The sequence below is a fragment of the Pagrus major genome, chromosome 1 (assembly GCF_040436345.1).
Source record: "Pagrus major chromosome 1, Pma_NU_1.0".
In the NCBI taxonomy this organism is placed as follows: domain Eukaryota; kingdom Metazoa; phylum Chordata; class Actinopteri; order Spariformes; family Sparidae; genus Pagrus; species Pagrus major.
In genome coordinates this window covers 3,215,829-3,236,440 of record NC_133215.1, presented here as the reverse complement: position 1 = coordinate 3,236,440, position 20,612 = coordinate 3,215,829, and the positions used below count along the sequence as shown (strand labels likewise).

General features: G+C 42.7%; 1 protein-coding gene across 1 annotated transcript; it reads left to right on the top strand.

The window, feature by feature from the left end:
• Positions 1 to 1,615: 1,615 nt before the first annotated feature.
• Positions 1,616 to 11,003, top strand: LOC141018223 (actin-related protein 2-B). The gene is made up of 9 exons (XM_073493179.1): positions 1,616 to 1,731; positions 4,398 to 4,508; positions 4,706 to 4,921; positions 5,041 to 5,113; positions 5,239 to 5,375; positions 5,596 to 5,745; positions 5,861 to 6,006; positions 6,412 to 6,544; positions 7,621 to 11,003. The coding sequence occupies exons 1-9, from the start codon at positions 1,684 to 1,686 to the stop codon at positions 7,789 to 7,791; spliced, it is 1,185 nt and encodes a 394-aa protein (XP_073349280.1). The 5' UTR covers positions 1,616 to 1,683; the 3' UTR covers positions 7,792 to 11,003.
• The last annotated feature ends 9,609 nt before the right edge of the window (positions 11,004 to 20,612 follow it).

The window sequence follows — 20,612 nt, the reverse complement described above, 5'->3', positions numbered from 1 at the left end:
CCACCGGCAGGACAATGCACTCTGCCACAGTGAAAAAGTGATATTGTGATTATTTTGAGAGATATAGTGAAAGATATAATTCATGATTATTATGGATGATTACAGTTTACATCACAATGTTCATTGTCGTTGAAAAACAAGTAAAATCATGTTGATGAGGCCAAACACACATGTTTTACTACATCTGGAGAACAAGCTTTGTAGGCCAGAGCTGCAAAAACACTTCAGATGAACGTGACAAAGAGATCAAGGTGGCGACTCGGCCTCCAGACTCCTCAGATCTCAATCTGGGGAGTCTGTGGGATCCCCGGAACCAGTCCAGCCCATGTCGGCTCCACCTGGCTAAACCCACTGGACACAAACCAGACACAAAATTAAAACCACTGACACCGATCACACACAACAATGTTTTAATAGAGCTGATTGTGGACAACAGGAAGCAGCTGGGAGATGAAGAACACACCCCCTATCTCCATCAATGGTACACAGACAGCAGGACAGCAGCTCTTCTTCCTCTGCAGGCTGAGGAGGCTCAACATGGACTCCAACATACTGTGAAACTTTTACAGGTGTACAAATAAGAGTATCCTGACCAGCTGCATCACAGCGTGTATATTTATGTTATATTTATATGGGCTGTAGCAGTGACAGTGCCTGAATAATGAGTACTTTAACTTACTGAAAGGGGCAGTGTCTAGATATGGAGAAGAAATTCAAGCTCAGAATTTTAATATTTACAGAATTAAAGGTCCAATATGTCAGAATTTTAGTCAAAAACATTAAAAAAATTAACTAAAACTATCAACAGAATGTGAATAAATAACAGTTTTGACATGATGATGTCTCTGTATTGTTTTGCAAAGATATCTCCTGAAGTGAAGATGCTAACCAACTAGCAACAGCCATTTCTGTGATTTTGGCGTAAACACCAACACTCAGCTAACACTGGTGCTCCGAGCTCCCAGTTTAGACCACTAGATTCACGGCTAATCGAGCTAACTAGCTAATGCATGCCACAGTAAGCAGCAGTTAGCGCTTACTCTGGTGATATTAAGGACGTTACATTACAGCGTTGGAGGAGGAGCTCCATTGATTTCTATGGAAGCTGCTCAGTGGCTCGACTTCCCGGGTATGAAATTATCCGGATCTTCCGTGTTGTGCTAGTGCGCTAGAGGTTTCTGCGGACCGAGCCAGCTAACCTGTACCTCACGTGATGCTGTAATTCTCTTCCTGGCGGCTGCTGGGGTGCTGCTACTGCCCCATGAGTAGTGGCTCCTTTAATGAGGTAATAATAACAATACAAACTCAGATATATGTATTTTTTTATTAAGTGAATAAACAAGCTGTTTGAAGCTAGAAAGGTGGCAGGGTCCGCCACATATCAACAAAGTAAAACAGTATAAATTGTGTTGTCCTTCATGAGTTTGTTTATTTTGTTTATTTTAGACATTAAAAAAAAAAAGTCAGCCAATGAAGATCTTCCTCTTCTCATTAACATTTCTTTACCAAAACTACAGACTGCTCCTTTAAGTGAAAGATCATAAACGCTTCCGCCGCCCTCCGTGCTTTTATTGTGAAGGAGCCCCACTCGGAGCTTCGGCGCGCTGCTTCCGGCGGCTCGGTCAGCTCGCCGTTAGCTGGTGTGCAGGCAGCAGGAAGCTTCTGCTGGATCAGGGAACAAACATGGACAGTCAGGGGAGAAAAGTCGTGGTCTGTGACAACGGAACCGGGGTGAGTTCGAGCTCAGGCGGCTCTGTTCGGTCTCTGTCCGTGTCGCTGTCGGAGCTCCGGCGGTGCAGTTTGACAGCAGCACGGAGAGAAGTGGAAACAGGAAGTGAGCGAGAGCTAACAGGCTAACGCGTTAGCTTGTCTGGGTGGGTTGTGTTAGGAATGTGTCTGTCAGCTGGATTCACCTCATTCATCCTGCAGCTGACGGTCACAGCGGGGGGGGGGTTTTATAGTCCAGCTGGTGTTTATGTTTCGCGGTATCTCACTAGTTTAAACGGGAAAGTGTCCGACAGAGAGAAGCTGCGGTGAAGCTAGTTAGCTAACTTGTAACTTTGGCAGTGTAGCGGTATGACAGTTAGCTAGCGTTGCTGCTAAAGTGAGCGCACTGATAACAGCTCCTCACAGCATTTAAGCTAGTTTAGCTTTCTGATCAGTCATTTTATGTCATGACTATAAAACAACATGATTTCCGAGCCTGTGAGTTTAGAGCTACAGTCCCTGGGAGCGTTAGCCGCGTTAGCTAGCTCCTAGCTCCGCTTTGTTTACTAAATATTCATATATATTTGAAGCACAGTCACCACACACAGGCTGGAAACACGAGTTTAAGCTTCTCCCAACATTTCCCCTTGTGTTTGTTCAGTTAGCTAGGTTAGCTCAGTGGCTAATTCAAACAGCCCCGCCCTCGTTAAAAACAGCAGCAGCCGCTTTAATTTCCTCAGCCGTGAACAGTTTGACCGCACAGGTGCGAACACGTCTTTACTGTGTCACCTGTCTCATTGTCATATTATAAATTAAACACGAATTCAATCAATTCGCCCAGTAAACCTGAAGTGAGGCAGTGCGCATGCGTGAGACTTTGGTTGCGGAAGTGGTGGCACTTCTTCCATGTAAGGAAACTTAGAGGCTGCTGCAGCCGCGTGAGGCTGAAGAGACGCAACACGTTTTATAAATCATTGACACCAGGAAGTGTGTTCAAAAACAGAACTAATGCACAGACTGAAACGTGTTCAACTGTTAATGCAAATAAAGACGCGTCAGATTCATTTCCAGGAAATAAATGGGCCAAGATACTGACTGTCATCTAATTTGAACTGCTGAGGCTACAGAGCTCCTACACACCTGAGGCAGGACAGGTGTGTAGGAGAAGACCAAGGCCGACAAAACCAGAAAGAAACAACTGTAGGACTGAATGATTAATAGATTTTAAAGTGAAATCGCTCTTTGAAACAATGTGAATAATGTTGCTGCACATTATTATAACTTTAACTAGTATGTGCAGTATTTAGATGATGACACATCTCACTGTCAGAAATTGTTTACAGTAATGTCCTATTATTTTCTTATTGGAAGTTCTTTGTTATTTGTATTATTATTACTTTATTTATATAATTTAAGTCAAAACTTTTGTGATAACTGTGGGTTTGATTGTTATATGTTCCACACCAATTGAAAAAAAAAAAAAAAAACACTTGTTGGCTTTATATCTTTAAGCTCACGTCTTTTCATGAGACTGTAGATCAGTTAATGTTTTGGTGGTATATCAGTGTGGTAATGCTCCATCACATGTTTTAAATCTGTCACACAGTGAACATTAAACTGATTTTGACAATTGATCGTTCAGCCTTAATTTGGACCAATCAGGTCACGCCACAGACAGACACCCCTCATAATCCCATGACACACAGCTGGACCAACAAAACTACACCACTGAATGAAAACACTGCAGAATCAGACAGCAGAAACACGGAGGCTGAATATACGGTGCTATAGGTCCACAACAACATTAAGACTTTTTAAACCATTTTTGTAAAAAGCATCATAATAGGAAAAAAAGTATATATCAATGAAAATGTGCGTGTTCACGATAGAAATAGTATAACAGTATAAATATAATACAACAGTTGGTTGGTGAGAGCTTAATGTGTCCTCGAACAGCAAAAGAAAGACGGATCTCGGCTATGAAGAGGCTGATAAAGACAAACTGTGACTTCAGACGACCATGTGATGAAAAATTACTTGAGAAAAAGAAGAAATACACTAACATGACTCTAATCTCATCAGAAAATGACACCGCCCACCTCATGACGTCGATAGCTGAGGTTAGAGTTGTACTTAGATGAGCTGTCTGATCGATATCTGACCTTTTCTAAGCCGGTCAGATGTTGGTCAGACGTGACTGATCACCATGCGGTTCTGGTTCTGCTCAGCTCGTTTGCTGTTGCACACTAACGTTGATTCATGAAGCTGCAGCTGATGAAACTTCACCACCTGCATGAGCCTCAAAACAAATTATAGTCTGAAGGAGTCCAGAAACATTTGAAGGACAAAATCGTTTCTTATTCAGTTTTTTATATAATAATTATTTATGGCTTCACAATATGGTAAAAAAAATACGTTATTATATTTTGACAGATATTACCACTGTGATATGATTCACAATCAGAGGGAATCTTCATTTTTACATCACAATTTTCATTTTTGGCCATATTTCAATTTAGGTAATGTTCGATTAATGGTGAAGCTTTGTTATTATGTATAAATACAGTATATTATTTTATATATACTTGTTGAGATCCTACAGTACAACACACAGTACTCAGCGAACATGTATTTAACCGTGTTATTTAAAACGTGTATGTTTCCTTTTTCTTCTTTCAATCTTGTTCTAGTTTGTTAAGTGTGGATATGCAGGCTCCAACTTCCCCGAACACATTTTCCCGGCGCTGGTCGGCCGGCCAATCATCCGCTCCACAGCCAAAGTCGGCAACATTGAAATCAAGGTAACGTCGCCTTCCTGAGGCTCTTTTTTATTCCTGGAGTTCAAGAAGGCTCGTGGCTCCACGAGGCCTTAGAGTCAGAAGAGTTTGCAAGTTTGCATCTTAACCAAATGCTGCAGCAGCTTCAATGATTTACCGAACATAATGAAGAAAAGTGTTTCTCTCAGTCTGCTGAACTGTCGACCTTTGAACTCTCACAGGACCTGATGGTGGGCGATGAGGCCAGCGAGCTGCGCTCCATGTTGGAGGTGAACTACCCCATGGAGAACGGCATCGTCAGGAACTGGGACGACATGAAGCACCTGTGGGACTACACCTTCGGCCCCGAGAAACTCAACATCAGTTCACGCGACTGCAAAATCCTACTGACGGAGCCGCCCATGAACCCCACCAAGAACAGAGAAAAGATTATCGAGGTGGGTCACTGCAGAGATAAATGAGACGTGTCATCAGGACCGTGATCTTCACTGATGATAAAACTGTGCAGAAACAAGAAACAGCATGAATGTATGTGTCTTTGTGTTTCTGCCTCCAGGTGATGTTTGAAACGTACCAGTTCACAGGAGTTTATATCGCCATCCAGGCCGTCCTCACTCTCTACGCTCAAGGTGCGTTTGTGTTCGCAGCATTACAGACATTTTTTTGACCACCGGTGGCGCCGTAGAGCGATGTTGCTACACACATGCACTCCACGAGTACAGCATGAGTCACATGATGCACGTTCTTGTTTCAGGCCTGTTGACTGGAGTCGTAGTGGACTCCGGTGATGGCGTCACTCACATCTGTCCCGTGTACGAGGGCTTCTCGCTGCCTCACCTGACCCGGCGCCTCGACATCGCAGGGCGGGACATTACACGCTACCTCATCAAGGTACCGGCAGCAGCTCACACCGAACAAATGTCAAAATAACCTTCTACCTTCATGTCAAATTTAATTTATGATCTCTTCCAAATTTGTTTCCGTTTTTTAGATTATGTTGATGTTTCAGTCTACATACATGTGGCTTACATGTTGTTTACATTAGTGCTTTTACAAAATTTAAAATGAATGATAATAACCACCAGATCCTGTCCTGTCTGTCCTCCACCAGCTGCTGCTGCTGCGAGGTTACGCCTTCAACCATTCAGCCGACTTCGAGACGGTGAGGATGATGAAGGAGAAGCTTTGCTACGTGGGTTATAACATCGAACAGGAGCAGAAGCTGGCGCTGGAGACGACGGTGCTGGTCGAGTCGTACACGGTCAGTCACGTTAATGAACTATAACGTATCTGATTCTTCGACACTAAAGAGATGACGAGGAGAGAGAAGTGTTGAGGACATTTCTGAGAGGAGGACGTTTGTTGTGTGTCTTCAGCTCCCGGACGGCAGGGTGATCAAGGTGGGAGGTGAGCGCTTTGAAGCTCCCGAGGCTCTGTTCCAACCTCACCTCATCAACGTGGAGGGCGTGGGCGTGGCCGAGCTGCTCTTCAACACCATCCAGGCCGCAGACATCGACACCAGGTGAGCTGCTCGTCGTGTACAGGCGATAGAAAACACTCAAGTTCTGACATCAGAGCAGAAGTCACATTTGAGTTATGACTGAATTTGAATATTTACGGTTGACATGACATGTCAAGAAGTTCCAGCACTCCAGTGTTTGCACTGATTGACGGTGTTGACGCTGTTAAAAAGCTTCTTAAACAGCTTCTTAAACAGCATGTAGATCAATATAGTTCACTAAATCCCTCTGAAACAGCAACATAGGATGACTGACGCCTTCATATAGCACCTAATTATGTCACAAACAACATACAATAACAATGAAGAACACATTTTAACATACTTTGTCACAGCCAGGGTGGAGTAACTTGATAATAATATTATTTAATAATAATAATAATAATAATAATGTGTCTGTGTGATCAGATCCGAGTTCTACAAGCACATCGTCCTGTCTGGAGGCTCCACCATGTATCCCGGCCTGCCGTCCCGCCTGGAGCGTGAACTGAAGCAGCTGTACCTGGAGCGAGTGCTGAAGGGAGACGTGGACAAGCTGTCGGTGAGTACAGGTGTCCAGAAATATGAGGCCTTGAGGTGATGGTGTCACGATCCATCGATCTGGATCAATGGATCAACCCACTGAGCAAAAAACATACAAAGAGGATTGAACCTCGAGCCTCAACCTCAGTAGCCTGCATGAGGTGTGAACTTCACCTGGAGAAGCATTCATCAGCTGTATTGAAAACCATGACCAAAACACACGTCTGTCTCCTTCATCCAAGCTCAGCTCTGTCTTAAACATTCGCACAGTGCGAGCAGCAGGCAGGTGAAGGTATGAAGACGAGAAAAAGACGATGATGATTTTATCTCCTCTCTCAGGAACAAATCAACATGTGTGGAAATATTTTAGATTTTGGAGAAAAGACGCAGAGCATCTCACTCTAACTTGTTGCTCTCGCTACAATAATATTAGCTGCTCAGTTTTTAACAATATCAGACTTAAGAAACGTGTGTGCAGGCCGACACATAACCAGAGACGTAGTGATTTAAACCAGCAGTGAGTAACATCTGCAAACATCTCATCCTGATGAGAATTGTGATTTACACCCCTACATCGAGGGAAGACGTTGAACTTTTAAAAGTGTCCCACTGTTCACATAACTTGTGTAAATCATAGAGATATAAAGACCATAGACTGACATTGTTATTAGCATTTATTTCTAATAATAATGAATGAAACGATCCTTTATTTTCAGTTATTTTTAGATACAAACAACAGAAATACTAGTGAAGGAGTTCACATCACTGCTTCTTCCCTGAGGTTTCTTGTGCAGTAAGGGTTTTGTACCACTAGGAGGTGCTGAAGCAACAGTCTTGTTAATGACTTCAACAGCTCAGAGTCGTCTCCCTTTGTCACGGTCCGTGATGACAAGGTGAAAATATAACCTCTCATTGTTCCTCCGTCTGTCCCTGAGAGGAAGCTCGCTCTGCCGCCGCTCAGGGAAATCCTCCAACCTGTAATTAAAAGACAATCGGTCTATTTTCGGGACCTCACAGGGCGGCGGGGGTTTCAACATGTTGTTATTATCTCTTCCTTTTTCTCTGTTAACACTCTCCGCCTCATCTCCATCGCAGAAATTCAAGATCAGGATAGAGGATCCCCCTCGGCGTAAACACATGGTGTTCCTGGGCGGCGCCGTGCTGGCCGACATCATGAAGGACAAGGACAACTTCTGGATGACGCGGGAGGAGTACGAGGAGAAAGGGACGCGAGTGCTGGAGAAGCTCGGAGTCACCGTCAGATAAAACACAAACAAACAGAAACACTCCCCCTCCATCTTCCCCCCATCAGCTGATATCCATGCATCGCTCATCTCGATGTGTCTGGACGGTCACACCGTGTCTTCGGTTCACGCTCATTTTGTGAAAAGCAAAGAGGGAGGAGTGATGCGGAGGGGTAAGAAGTCTCATGGCGAGGGGGGCAGCGAATCACCAGAGGTCTTGAATATTTGCCCACGACACAAAAAGTACTGAGAATTAAGTGTGGAGGTGCAGGAGGAAGTGCCAAAAGCGCTGCACAACATGGCAGCTGTAGTTAAAGGAATAGTACAACATTGTAGGAAATATGTTTATCTTGGCGAGAGTTGGATGATGATGATGACGCCACTCTGACGCTGGAGCCAGGAGGCGGTTAGCTTAGCTTAGCTTAGCTTAGCAGGGGTAAACAGCCAGCCTGCTTCTGTACAGAGGTAATTATGAATTATTTCTCAGCTGGCAGCAGAGACGTCACACCACAAACTCTTCTGAGGCCCTGGGTGTCGTCTCTCAGGCCACATACAGGCTGTCCTGCATGATGTGGAGGTTGTTGAGGTCCAGGATTAGGAAGGGAAAACCTGCAGAGACTGTTGAGTCCAGGTGTCACGTTGAAAACTCGTTTTAATCCATTTTGGATGTAGAAATTGTGACAACTCAACAGCTGAGGCCTGAGAAAGTGCTTCAGCTTTGTCAAACTCCTGACACAAATGATTATTTTCATTATTGATAAATCTGCCAAATATTTCCTACAATTAATTGATTGTTTAGTTTATAAAATATCAAAAAAAGGACAGAGGAATGCTAGCTGTTTCCCTCTGTTTCCAGTCTTTAAGCTAAGCTAACTGGCCGTAGCTTTATATGATCTCATCATCCAACTCTCAGCAAGAAAGCAAAAATAAGTGTATTTTCCAATGTTTCAAACTTTTCCTCTGGAGATGAGATCATGATGGATGGCATGAATGAGGCAGACTGATCTCTAACGGTTTACTTTACCGGTGATACTCAGTTTTTCTTTTAGAGCTGCTCGTCTGCGAGTATTTCCAGTCGTCTGCCTTCCACACGAAGCCGTTTCTAAGTCGAAGACGACGACGATGATGATTATTAATATTAGTGATGCATTTAAATTCCTTTCCAAAGCGAGACCTCCGCCATGTGAAACATGTGTCACCTAATCTGTGAAAACAGATACTGACATTAAAAATAACGCTCACAGCGTTTGAGATTAGATATCTGAACAAATAGATCGTTACATACTGATCATCAAATAACATCCCCCCCCCTCATGTTTCCTGTTAGTGTGTTTGGATTGACGCTCTGTGCTGTAGGTGCAGCAGGGCAGGCAGCCATTTTTAACTCAGCACCTTGTTTTGACTCTTTGTCGGGACTCTCGCTTGCTTTTAGAGCAGTTCATGTCCTCCACCAGAGGAACCATCAAGATGAAGGTGTGAGATGAATGCATGAGAAAAATCTGAAGGAAACTTGAAGTCTTCTTCTTCCTGAGTTACACTGTTGGAAGGTTTGATTTCAAATCAGTGATCTCAGATCTGTTTCCATTCCTTAGCGATAACAAAGCATCAGATCATTCCTGTAGTTCTGATCCAGGACTGTCACTTTACACATCTGTACATCCAGAGGTTCAGACATTTCAGTCACTGAGCAGCTCTTTAACATTTGTTTGGATCGATCAGGGCTACGCTGTGCTGAGACATATTTCCACGACTTACCAGGTAGTCCAACTTCTTCACTCACTTTCCTCCTCGGCAGCTCCTTTTCTGTCCTGTCTCAGTACGAGTAGATGTGTCATCGTCCAGCTCTGGGTCACGATTACTGATTATTATCCACAAAATCTTCGCTCGAGCCCGCTGAGCTCAGATTCTGAAAAATAATTAATAATTCTGGATCCTTACGTCACAGAAAATGTGACCGAGGTCCGTCTGTACACCTGAGACTCGGCCGTCATCGAGTCGTCTGAGGCTGAAGATAAACTGCTTTTTAACTTCGTGTTCGAGTAGACAGCCAGCGGCATCGTGGACGTAGATGTTCACATGTTTTATACCGGAGGATTAAAATCTCTTGGTGTTCTTTCTTTTCACGACACGTTTTATTTTACCTTGCAGCTCAGTGAGTGAAATGTCTGACTGATGAGTCCTGGATCAGACTCGCTCAGCTTCCTTTATTTTAAATGTATGTTTTTCTTCTCTTTTACAATAATGTGCTTTTTGCCTCTTTCCTCTGACGGACTGTGGATGTGCAGCTGTCTGCTGACCTGAGTCATTCCCCGTGTTCACTGAGGTCCACAGCGAAGCCTTCTGCTTTTAACAGCTGATCTGGGTTCAGTCGTCATCACGCTACAGTTTAGAAGTGATGCGGACAAACTGAACAGCAGGTTCTGGGTCAGATGTTAAAGGGAAAAGGAAAGATGCTGTTGTAAAGGGACAGTTCACCTCAAAATCATAGATACGTATTTTAAAAAGCGATTCTCTTTCCATAAAATCATGGAGCTGGTTACTCAAGATAATCCACAGATTTGTTGCAGAAGGTAGCGTGCATCTACTCATGGACAAGAAGCTAGCTTACTAAGCTAACTAAGCTAGCTAACGTTACAGCTCAGTTGAGGAGGACGCCGTTAATGTTTACAGCATGAGCCACTCGTCCACGAGTAGACGTAGGCTCACAACACATCTGTGGATTATCTTGAGTAACTGTGACGTGATTTCTTGAAAGAGACGTTGCAGCTGAGATGTTAAAATGTTTCTTTTTGGCTCTTTGACCATCACAGTTTGAGTCCATATCTCCAAAACTCAGCAACTCACACCAAAACAGTCTAGATGGATAAAAGACACCACAGCTGAGAGGAGAACTCTTAGATTTTTTGGTGAACTGTCCCTTTTTAGACGAACTCTCCAATTAAAGGTTATTCCATGTTTTTGTCCTGAAGGAGAAAAGGGGGTGTGGCTAGTCGAGGTACATGATGCAAACATCTGGAACCACAGATGATCTCATTGGTTGAGACAGAGTGGAGAGGAAGTGATGTCACATGAATAATTTAATGAGATCAGAAGTTATGTTTGTTTCTGCAGTCGGGACCGAACTGATGTTCTGATCAACCAATGAGATCATTCTGGGATCTTAAAGGAACAGTTCAGCCAAAATGTAAACTCGGTCATCATCTCCTCCCTCATGCTGATGCAAAGTCAGGTGAAGTCTCGTAGTCCACAAAACATTTCTGGAGCTTCACAATAAAACAGAGTTGCAGCATTCTGACAACTGAAGCAGCTGGAGACTTGATTTAAAACAGAAAAACAACCAAAAACACAAAAGAAATTCTCCAAAACTCCATTAAAACTTTGCCGAATTATCTATTAGTACTTTCTTTTTGCAGTGTACTCATGTTTGCACACACAACCATCACTGGGTCACTTTGATACTGAAGAAAAATTAAAAACATGATGCTTCTAAGGTGAGAAAGAAAAAAAGCTGGAGACTTGTTCTTCCATTTTAAATCAAGTCTCCAGCTACTTGAGTTGTTCAGGAGAAACATGTGCAGAACTTGCCTTAGAAACTTCATGTTTTTAAGTTTTCTTCAGTATCACAGTGATGCAGTGACAGTTGTCTGTACATCCACATGTTCACTGCAAACAGGAAGTGCTAATAGATAATTCTGCAAAGTTTTAATGGAGTTTTGGAGAATTTCTTTTGTTTTTTTGGTTGTTTATCTGTTTTAAATCAAGTCTCCGGCTGCTTCAGTTGTTTAGCAGAATGCTGCAACTCTGTTTTACTGTGAAGCTCCAGAAATGTTTTGTGGACTACGACACTTCACCTGACTTTACATCAGCATGGAGGGAGGAGATGATGACTGGATATTAATATGTGGGTGAACTGTTCCTTTACTGGAAGTCTCACCATCGACATTAAGAAAACTTCAGAGCGTAGTTTGAATTTGCATTCGACTGATCGTGGATCTTTGTTTTCTTGTTCCTGGTGACCACACTTCCTCCTCTCCTTCCTCGGCCGTACTGACGATGAATTTGTGGGTTTGAAGTTTGATTTTTGTGGGTCACTGAAATATTATTTGTTATATTAAATAAGAATCTGGTTTCAGGAAGCGGAGACCACGTAAGAAGCTGGTATTTGTGGTTTTCCGTCTCGGTTCTTGTGTGTATATTGGAGGCACTTGGCTCACATATATAAATATAAATGTATAATTTCCTCTCGACAACACGGTCATCAAGTGCCAAGTACAGTTATTCTTGCTGGATATTATTTTTGCTCGTCCTTTTTATGTTTTGTTTATAGCATAACTGCCAACCGCTGATTTAAATAAAGCAAAGTGATTTATAGACGCCCGCTGCTGCTGCTGTGTCTTCATGTCTGTTGTCTTAAATAGCGGCGACTCTGTCCTCTGCTGAGGACGGCGAGACGGCGGATTAAAGGGGAACGATTTAGAAAGAAGCACTTCATCTATTTTGGTTTGGTTTTTAAGGATTTCCGGAGCCGACAGAGACTGAATCAACAGGACGGACAGGATGTGTGTCTCATTACGGGTGTTGGAGGATGAAACCTGCTGCTTTAGACGGACGCTGCAGCAGAACCAAACTCTGGGCCCGGCTGCTTTAATGTGGGGCAGTGACTGAATCACACCAGAGCGACTCCGGCTCACCTTGATGACCTCACATGCTCTTCTATCCATGTTGACTCTAAAATAGATATTAAATATGCAGCTAATGAAGATGTTAGTCGCACATTTACTGAATAGAATGAAACACAGGCTAAAATAAATGAAGATAAATAAATAAAAATAAATTCAGCAGCCCTGAAGCTGTATTTTGGGGTCAAACATATTATTTCCTCTGTTTTCCCATAAAAACAAGTTAAATTGTATCTGTTTTCTTGAGCCCACGACTTATTTAAGTCTTTATCATGAGATAACAACTGTTTTTGTTCATTTGAAAGTCGTTTCGTTAATCACACATCTGTGCTCGCTGTCTATCATTTGGCTCGTTCAGTGTTTTCAGTCATAAACTCAATGGAGGTCGTGTACATGATACGTGCTGCGTTCAAGTCGCGAGAGCGTCGCTGCACGGAAATGGCGTCTAGCAACAGAGGCTAACAGTTTAGCAAGCTAGCGAGCGGGTAACGTGATTCAGGAAATGCAAAGACATCAGAAAGACAAAAAACAACTTTTATCTTGGACACGTTATAAAATGAAATAAAAATACAAAATCTCTGTACGACTAAAATGACAATATATTCATTAAATCAAACCTCGCAAACAAACACGTGTTTCTACACTGAGGTCGTGATGTCATGAATGCCACAAGAGTGGAGCGTGTGCATATTATGGACTCTTCTTGTGAACACAGGAAATAACGACCCCGCCTGAAGGCAGCACAACTTCAGCTTGTTGTTGAGGTGAAGATGCACCTGAGAAAAACAATAAAAACATTGTGTGTGTGTGTGTGTGTGTGTGTGTGTGTGTGTGTGTGTGTGTGTGTGTGTGTGTGTGTGTGTGTGTGTGTGTGTGTGTGTGTCGGGCCCCCCCAGCAGAGTGTGACGCCTGTCTGGGCCTGATTTACTGAGGCCCCAGTGAGTCTGCCTGCCTCGCTTTGTTTACTCGGATGAAATCTGAAACAAATGTGATGGACCACCAACCCCGCCGACACACACACACACACACACACACACCGCCCCTCCCAGCTCATCCTGCTCTCAACATAGACACCACTCTGTGTGTGTGTGTGTGTGTGTTTTCTTCAGCTCTAAATTAACACGAGTGCTGATCCGATCTGATCTGATCTGATCTGATCCGTCCACTTCAGAACGTCCCAACAGCTTCAGTTGGATCTCACCTCTGATCACTGATTCTTCTTCTGCTGTTTTCTAATCAACAACCGACTCAAAAATCACCTGACACCATTTAATTTAACCTCTAACGATGCCTCAGATCTTAAACGTTGATCATAAAAAGTAACCAGTAACTAAGGTTTCAGAAAAATGTGAAGTAAAAGTAAAATGTTTAGAGCAGCAAGTATAAAGCAGGATAAACTACTCAAAACTCAAGTACAAGTACCTCAAAACGGCGCTTAAACGCAGTACTTGAGTAAATGTACTGAGTTATGTTCCAAACACTGCTGAGCAGCTTCTGGCCTGATGAAAGACACCTTTTAGTTCAGACACTGAAGATAACGAGACGTCTGTTAAAGGAACAGTTCAGCCAAAAAGTAAACTCAGTCATCATCTCCTCCTGATGATATGAAGTCAGGTGAAGTGTCGTAGTCCACAGAACATTTCTGGAGCTTCACAGCATTCTGCTAAACAACTGAAGCAGCCGGAGACTTTTTTAAAAATGTAAAAAACAACTAAAAAAACAAAAACAAAATACTCCAAAACTTTGCTGAATTATCTATTAGCACTTCCTGTTTGCAGTGAACCTGTGGATGTACAGACAACTGTCACTGGGTCACTGTGATACTGAAGAAAACTTAAAAACATGAAGTTTCTAAGGCAGGTTCTGCACATGTGAGGAGCGTCTTTCTTTGAGGGTTTCAGTTCAGCAGCTAAGTGAAGATTTGGACTTAAAAGGGTGAAAAAAAGTCTTTTGAATCCATTCAGGCGTTCGTAACGGCACCAAATCAACAGCGTCATGTGTAAAAAAGGATCCGACGAGACGCAGTGTAACATGATGATGATGTGTCACGTGTGCAAAACCCAAATATTTTGAAACTTTACATTTCTTTATGATTTGGTTCCGTTTTCAATGTTATGTTGTGACGAGGCTTAATATAAATATTAATAGATTTCCGCTTCAACTATTTATTTACTTTCCCATTTAATTCAACATTATAACATTTTATAATTATTTATTAATCTGTATATATAAATGTATTTATTCCTGTATTTATCTTTACTTTTCTGCTCCATTATGCTGATGAATACTTGGTTATAGTTAGTAAAAGATCACGTTCTGCATTAAAATACCTGTTTGTGTCGCCACAAAGACGACTGGAAAATGTTCCAACTCTACGAAGAAGGACAGGAGGTGACAGGCGAGACTAACCGCCGTTCAACAGAGATGACAAATGATTTTTATTGCCACGTTGTGCTGGTATTTAGAAAGCAGACGCTGTTGTGTTGAAATCACACGTGTAAGTAAAAACTGATTTTTCCCCGGAGATAAAAAACTTTCAGTCAAACATGACGACTCTCGGATGTTTTCACGTGACGCCGTGCTGCCGTTGTTCCTCCGGCTCACTGTGTTTGTGTCTCGGCTACAAGATATTTAGATCAGAAACAATTACACAACCGCTCCACACCCAACCCAGCGCACACACACACACACACACACACACGCCTGCGTTTGTCCACAGGCATTGTGGGAAAGCGGCCTCTCCCTCCGGCTGCCGCAGGATGCCGTCTCTCCCTCTCCTTCTGTTGTTCTACGGGCTCAATAACATCCTGGTTCTTGTCCTGCGGCGCTGCCAGCTCTCACTTAACTGAACGCTGAGGTGGCACCGGAGCCTCCAGGTTCTTATTGGACCCGGGCCTGCAGCCACGAGGCCCGTCGTCATCCGGCCTGCAGCTCAGAGAGAAGCCTGTGTTTCAGGCACCGGCAGGTCGTTTATAAAGAGTTTGTGTTGCAGCATCAGGTTTGTAACTTGTAATTCATTAATGTCTCTTTTTGGGGCCAGAAACAGAATTTCAAGTGTATGAGTCAGAAAAGAAAGACAAAAGTACACGAGACTCACTGAACACTGCTGTGAGATACTGTCTGACCTTGTATCTGACACGGTGTTTGTTATAATCCCTGAGCTGTAACACGAGAAGCTTCGATTGTTTGTCGTTTGTTCAACAAAGGGTTTAAAAAACGGTCACAGGAAAAGGAAATGACCAAAATGGAAACTTCCATTTCGTTATGCAACAAAAAGTTAAACGTCAAATCCCCCAAATTTCTGCTCAGTTGACACCAAAGTCCTCACGTTTTGATATAATATTCCCTGAATATGTTATTAAGAGTCGTTACAGTGGCTCTGAATCATGAAGTTTGTCGTGACAACCATCAAAATCCAGTTTGTCCTTAAATTCTCCAAAATAATTTAATATAACAACGAAAATGTGTTATTCTTTTTACAATCCAAAACTAAACATAGACAACGTGTTTGAGGACATTTTGATTAAAGTTATCGTGTGATTGTCTCGAAACACACACACACACACACACACACACACACACACACTCTCTCTCAGTGTAAACGTCACCACCAGGCTGTGTTTGGTTTCCAGATGATGTATTTGTATTTGTACACGTCTCATTGTCTCTTTTTTCTGTTAGAAGAGATTTTTACATCCATCATATTAGAAACAATAAAAAAATAGAACTGAAAATGTACATCATACACTTGATACATATACATATATATATATATATTCTGTTTTTTTTACATAGGTAAAAATGTGAATTATATAAAAAAGACAAATCAATGAATTCAACCTTTGCTGTATTTTGTTTTCTGAACTGTACATCAGGACGTCAATGAAGAGGAGGCTTCAGGCACTTTCCTTTTTTAATAGCTGAAGTGGACGCAGACGCCGAAGACGCCGCGTCCAACAGACAAACTGCTTTTTGTTCACTTTCCTCGCCACCGATAGAAAAGTAAACGTGGGGGAATCTTCTCTACGACGCATGGCAGCAGTATCACGAAGCTCGATCGACAGGAGACACAGCAGAGAGGACGGACAGACAGACAGACGGACGGACAGACAGACGGACAGACAGACAGGTCGATGACAGAGGCCTTCACTCCTGATTGCAGCTCCACGGAGCCTCGAGTCCCTTTTTTTAAATGAAAGGTGCTTCATGTTGGATTCAGCAGCGTGTCAGTGGTTTTATAAGATGACGACAGTTTAATCTGTAACATTTCAACCAACCGTCGAACAAAATACCTGATGACTCAGCTGGTTGGTTTCTACGGAGCCTCCTGAGGGTCATGGCGAGAATTTTTCAGGAACACTTCTGCGTTACATCGCAATCCTCGTCTCCTCCCGCTCCCTCTGAGTTGTGTTATTATGGATCGAGCACAACAAACTCTTGGGCCTCTCCTGTCGAGGTCGCTCGTCCTCCGGAGCTGCTCGCAAAACATTTGGCGAGGTAACGCACAAGTACTCCTGAAAAAATCTCCCCACGACCCTTCAGGAGCTCTGTGAGTTTCTAATGTCAATCAACAAGATTAAAACTCTCACATGATCCTAAGATTCATTTTATAAAAACAAAGAGCAACAGTGGAAAAAACTAATGTTGTTGTTTTATCGCCTTTTTACCAATAAAAAATAAATAAGAAGAATAAAAGAAAGAAAATGACGAGGACAATATTAATTTGACAACATATTCACCAGTTTGCTCTTGTACGCGGTGTCGAACACTGATTCACCTGTTTCAGCTTCAGGTACAGTCGGACCTCCGTCTGTTCGTAAAGACTCACAACTCTGTAAAATGAGCACAAAATCTTAAAATGGAGGATTCAGAGTGGATCCAACTGGTGTCAGGACACTCGTTAGTGAGACGTGTTAATGAAATGTTCCGGTTTTATTTACTGACCGGAGAAAGGAAGCAGTCGTGATTTAAAGATGTGATGTGATGCAGAGAGACGTCGTCTGGATTTATTCACAATCAGAGGATGTTTGTTGTTTATTGATTACTGCAGATCTCTAATGTCGATCGATGCGACTGTTCCAGGGCAGATACTGATTATTAGAAATGACAGAAAAACTGATATTTTTACAAGTTGCAGCCGGTGTCCTACACGGCGCCTCAGAGCCAGGATTGTTTACGCTCTTGTCCCTGACATCTGGAGCTTTGATCGGCCAGCGTCGGGCCGTCGGGGAGCGTCTGTGGCTCTAGTTGTTGCTGCATCGTTGGCACTCGTCGGTCTTGGTCGGCAGCTTTTCGGTAGAAACTGAAGCCCTCTGAGTCTGTCGCTGTACGGGTCATGATTTCAGTGCCGCGTCTCCTCATTTTTTCTCCTCCTCCACTTCTTATCAGACGTATTCTGGATTAGAAGTGAACACATCAGCGAGAGTGGAGTGGAAAACCGCTGCTTTATCATAAGAACGGTTTGTACATCCTCGCCTGGTGGGTTGGAGGGTTATTTTGCAGAACGTACGAGCTGGTTGGCCGTCAGCTGTAGTCCGTGGTGCGTTCGAGTGCATCTTTTTGACTGAGACAAAAGAGACGGGAGGCGACGCAACAGTCAGCTTCATCGACGCTAAATCTTTGGTATTGATCTGGTGTGTTTGGGCCTTTAGGTTCCTTCAGCCACCGCGGTCTGAAGTCGTCACTGCTGTCGTGTGACAACGTGACAGCTGTTTTCACGACTATACGAAAAATGTCCCGAACGTGGTCTGAATCGATCAATCTGTCGTTTGCTGAACAAAAAAACAAAGTGGTTTCCCCCCGACAGGACCGACGTTAGGAGTTACATTAATGTGGACGCTCATCGCTGCTGTGGAAACACACAGAGCTCCTCCTGAGGCTCCTCGTCCCGGGGGAAGGGTCCTGCGATGGGGGAAATTCAAACCCTCCTCCACACTGTAACTGACTCCCTCTGGACTGATTGCAGTAGATTCAGATCACCTGTTGCAGGTGAGGACACTGACTCCTGATCAATGAGTGACAGCAGCTTGGATCGTCCCCCTCAGAGCCATCAGGGTGTGAGACGGCCTGTAGTGAAGCTGAAGAGTCGGACAGAAGCTCTTCAGGTTTCTCTGCCGTCTTGTTCCTTCTAGTTAAGAGAAACCCGCAGCATTCCTTATAAATATTTATTATTGTTCATATTTGGTTTTTAAGGCATTTTTCTGCCCGTACAGCCACAACACAGCTGGACAGTCCCAGAGGGAAGTGGGTGTACATGTCTGGTGACAAAGCCAGAAGTCACGTCGACCTCAAACATCTCAAATGAGATTTAAAAGTCTCTAATACGTTGAATCAAACGAGATGAGGTTAAAGTTTGAGGTTCATCTGTCCATCGCTGTCAAGATTATGACAGATTATTGTTGTTATTTGATTCCTTTCATCTTCTGAAAATGCATTTTTCCTGAACTCTGCCTGCACCGTCAGACTTTGTGCTCATCTTGTAAAAATGTTGTGAGATCGTTCTTCAATCAATCATCAATCAATGGAAGAAGAAACATTTCTAAATAAGAAAAATGCTCTTTGAAAATCATGAATTAGTAAAGAAATTGGTAGGAATTTAGTACGGTAGCATTGTTATGCGTTGGGAGTTGGACAATCCTGGTGTGAAGTGGGCGTAAATGTCAGGAGTGTCCTGGAAAGTTATGGAAACTGTTGAACAAAGAAAATAAAACTGAATTTGACAGAGTTGTTTCTGAAGCCTTCAAACATCTCAAATGAGATTTAAAAGTCTCTGATAAGTTGAATCAAACGTCATGATTATGACAGTCGTGACACATTTTTATGATTTCCTGTTTTGATCTTTCTCAAACCTGCACTTTCAGACTTTGTGCTCATTTTCAAGAAGATGTCGTGAGATCGACTTGTTCGCTCCACTTCCTGTTCTTTCACTTTCACTTGTCAAGCATTTTTTTAAATCAACCAATCAAAGGAGGAGCATTTTTTTAAAGGAGAAAAAGTGGAAAGTGTTTTTAACTTAACTCATAACACAACCTCTCGAGGATGTTTCTGGCCTTTGCGTCTATTTCCACCGATAAAAAGACTATTTTTGATAAACAAACCTCCGACAGACGCTTCAGATACATTCTTGAGCGCACACACAGATAATGAACCTCCCTTTCCCACACACACACACACACACACACACACACACACACTTTAAGCTTAAGTATCTGAAGCAGTGTTGTGTCATAGCTTTACTCTTACCAGTTTTTCTTCTTCTTACCATCAAACCAACCTCCAAACCAGTGAAGACGTACCAGTGTGACCAGTACATCAGTATGTCAGGCAGCTGGTTCAGTGAGGTACAGCTGTGACATCTACTCGTTTACTTATTCAGATTTAAATCCAACCTGCCGACAGACAGTTTTATGAACGTTGGCGTCATCGTGTTTCTGGTTCACCTGGCTGAGGTCTTACTGGTCAGACTGGTTTATCTGGGAGCAGAGCAGAGCAGCTGTCAGACCAGTGAAGTGATCTGCTGACCATCAGGACACCAGAGCTGTGAAACATGATGTCACCTTCACTGTGTGAAGAGAGTTCAAGTCTGCTGACAGCAAATGAAGAATGTGCTTTCTTTATGAGAAGTTATGAAACGATAGACCGAGAGCTGGAGTCGGGACGGTGTTAGCCTAGCTTAGCATAAAGACTGGAGGCAGGGGGAAACAGCTAGCCTGGCTCTGTCAACGCCAACTGAGTTTTATTTCTTAATTTCTGAAAATGTGACAATTAAACAAACTATAACGTGTTTTTTTTTGTAGCTGTTGATTGTTGGTGGGCATTTTAGACAGAGCCAGGCTAACTGTTCCCCCCTGCTTCCAGTCTTTATGCTAAGCTAGGCTAATAAAGTGAAGGTGAAAATGTTTTACAGCTGCAGTTTCCTCCACAAACTTTCATTCTGACCTCACACAACGCTGAAGAAATGACATATTCAAGCCTCTAAAACACGAGTGTAAAAATATACCTGTACCTGTTTTCATACATATACATATATATATATATATATATATATATATATATATATATATATATATATATATATATATATATATATATGTATATATATATACATATATATATGTTGTTCAGTCTCAGTGAGGTTTGGTGCCGTTTGGTCCCAAATGTCACA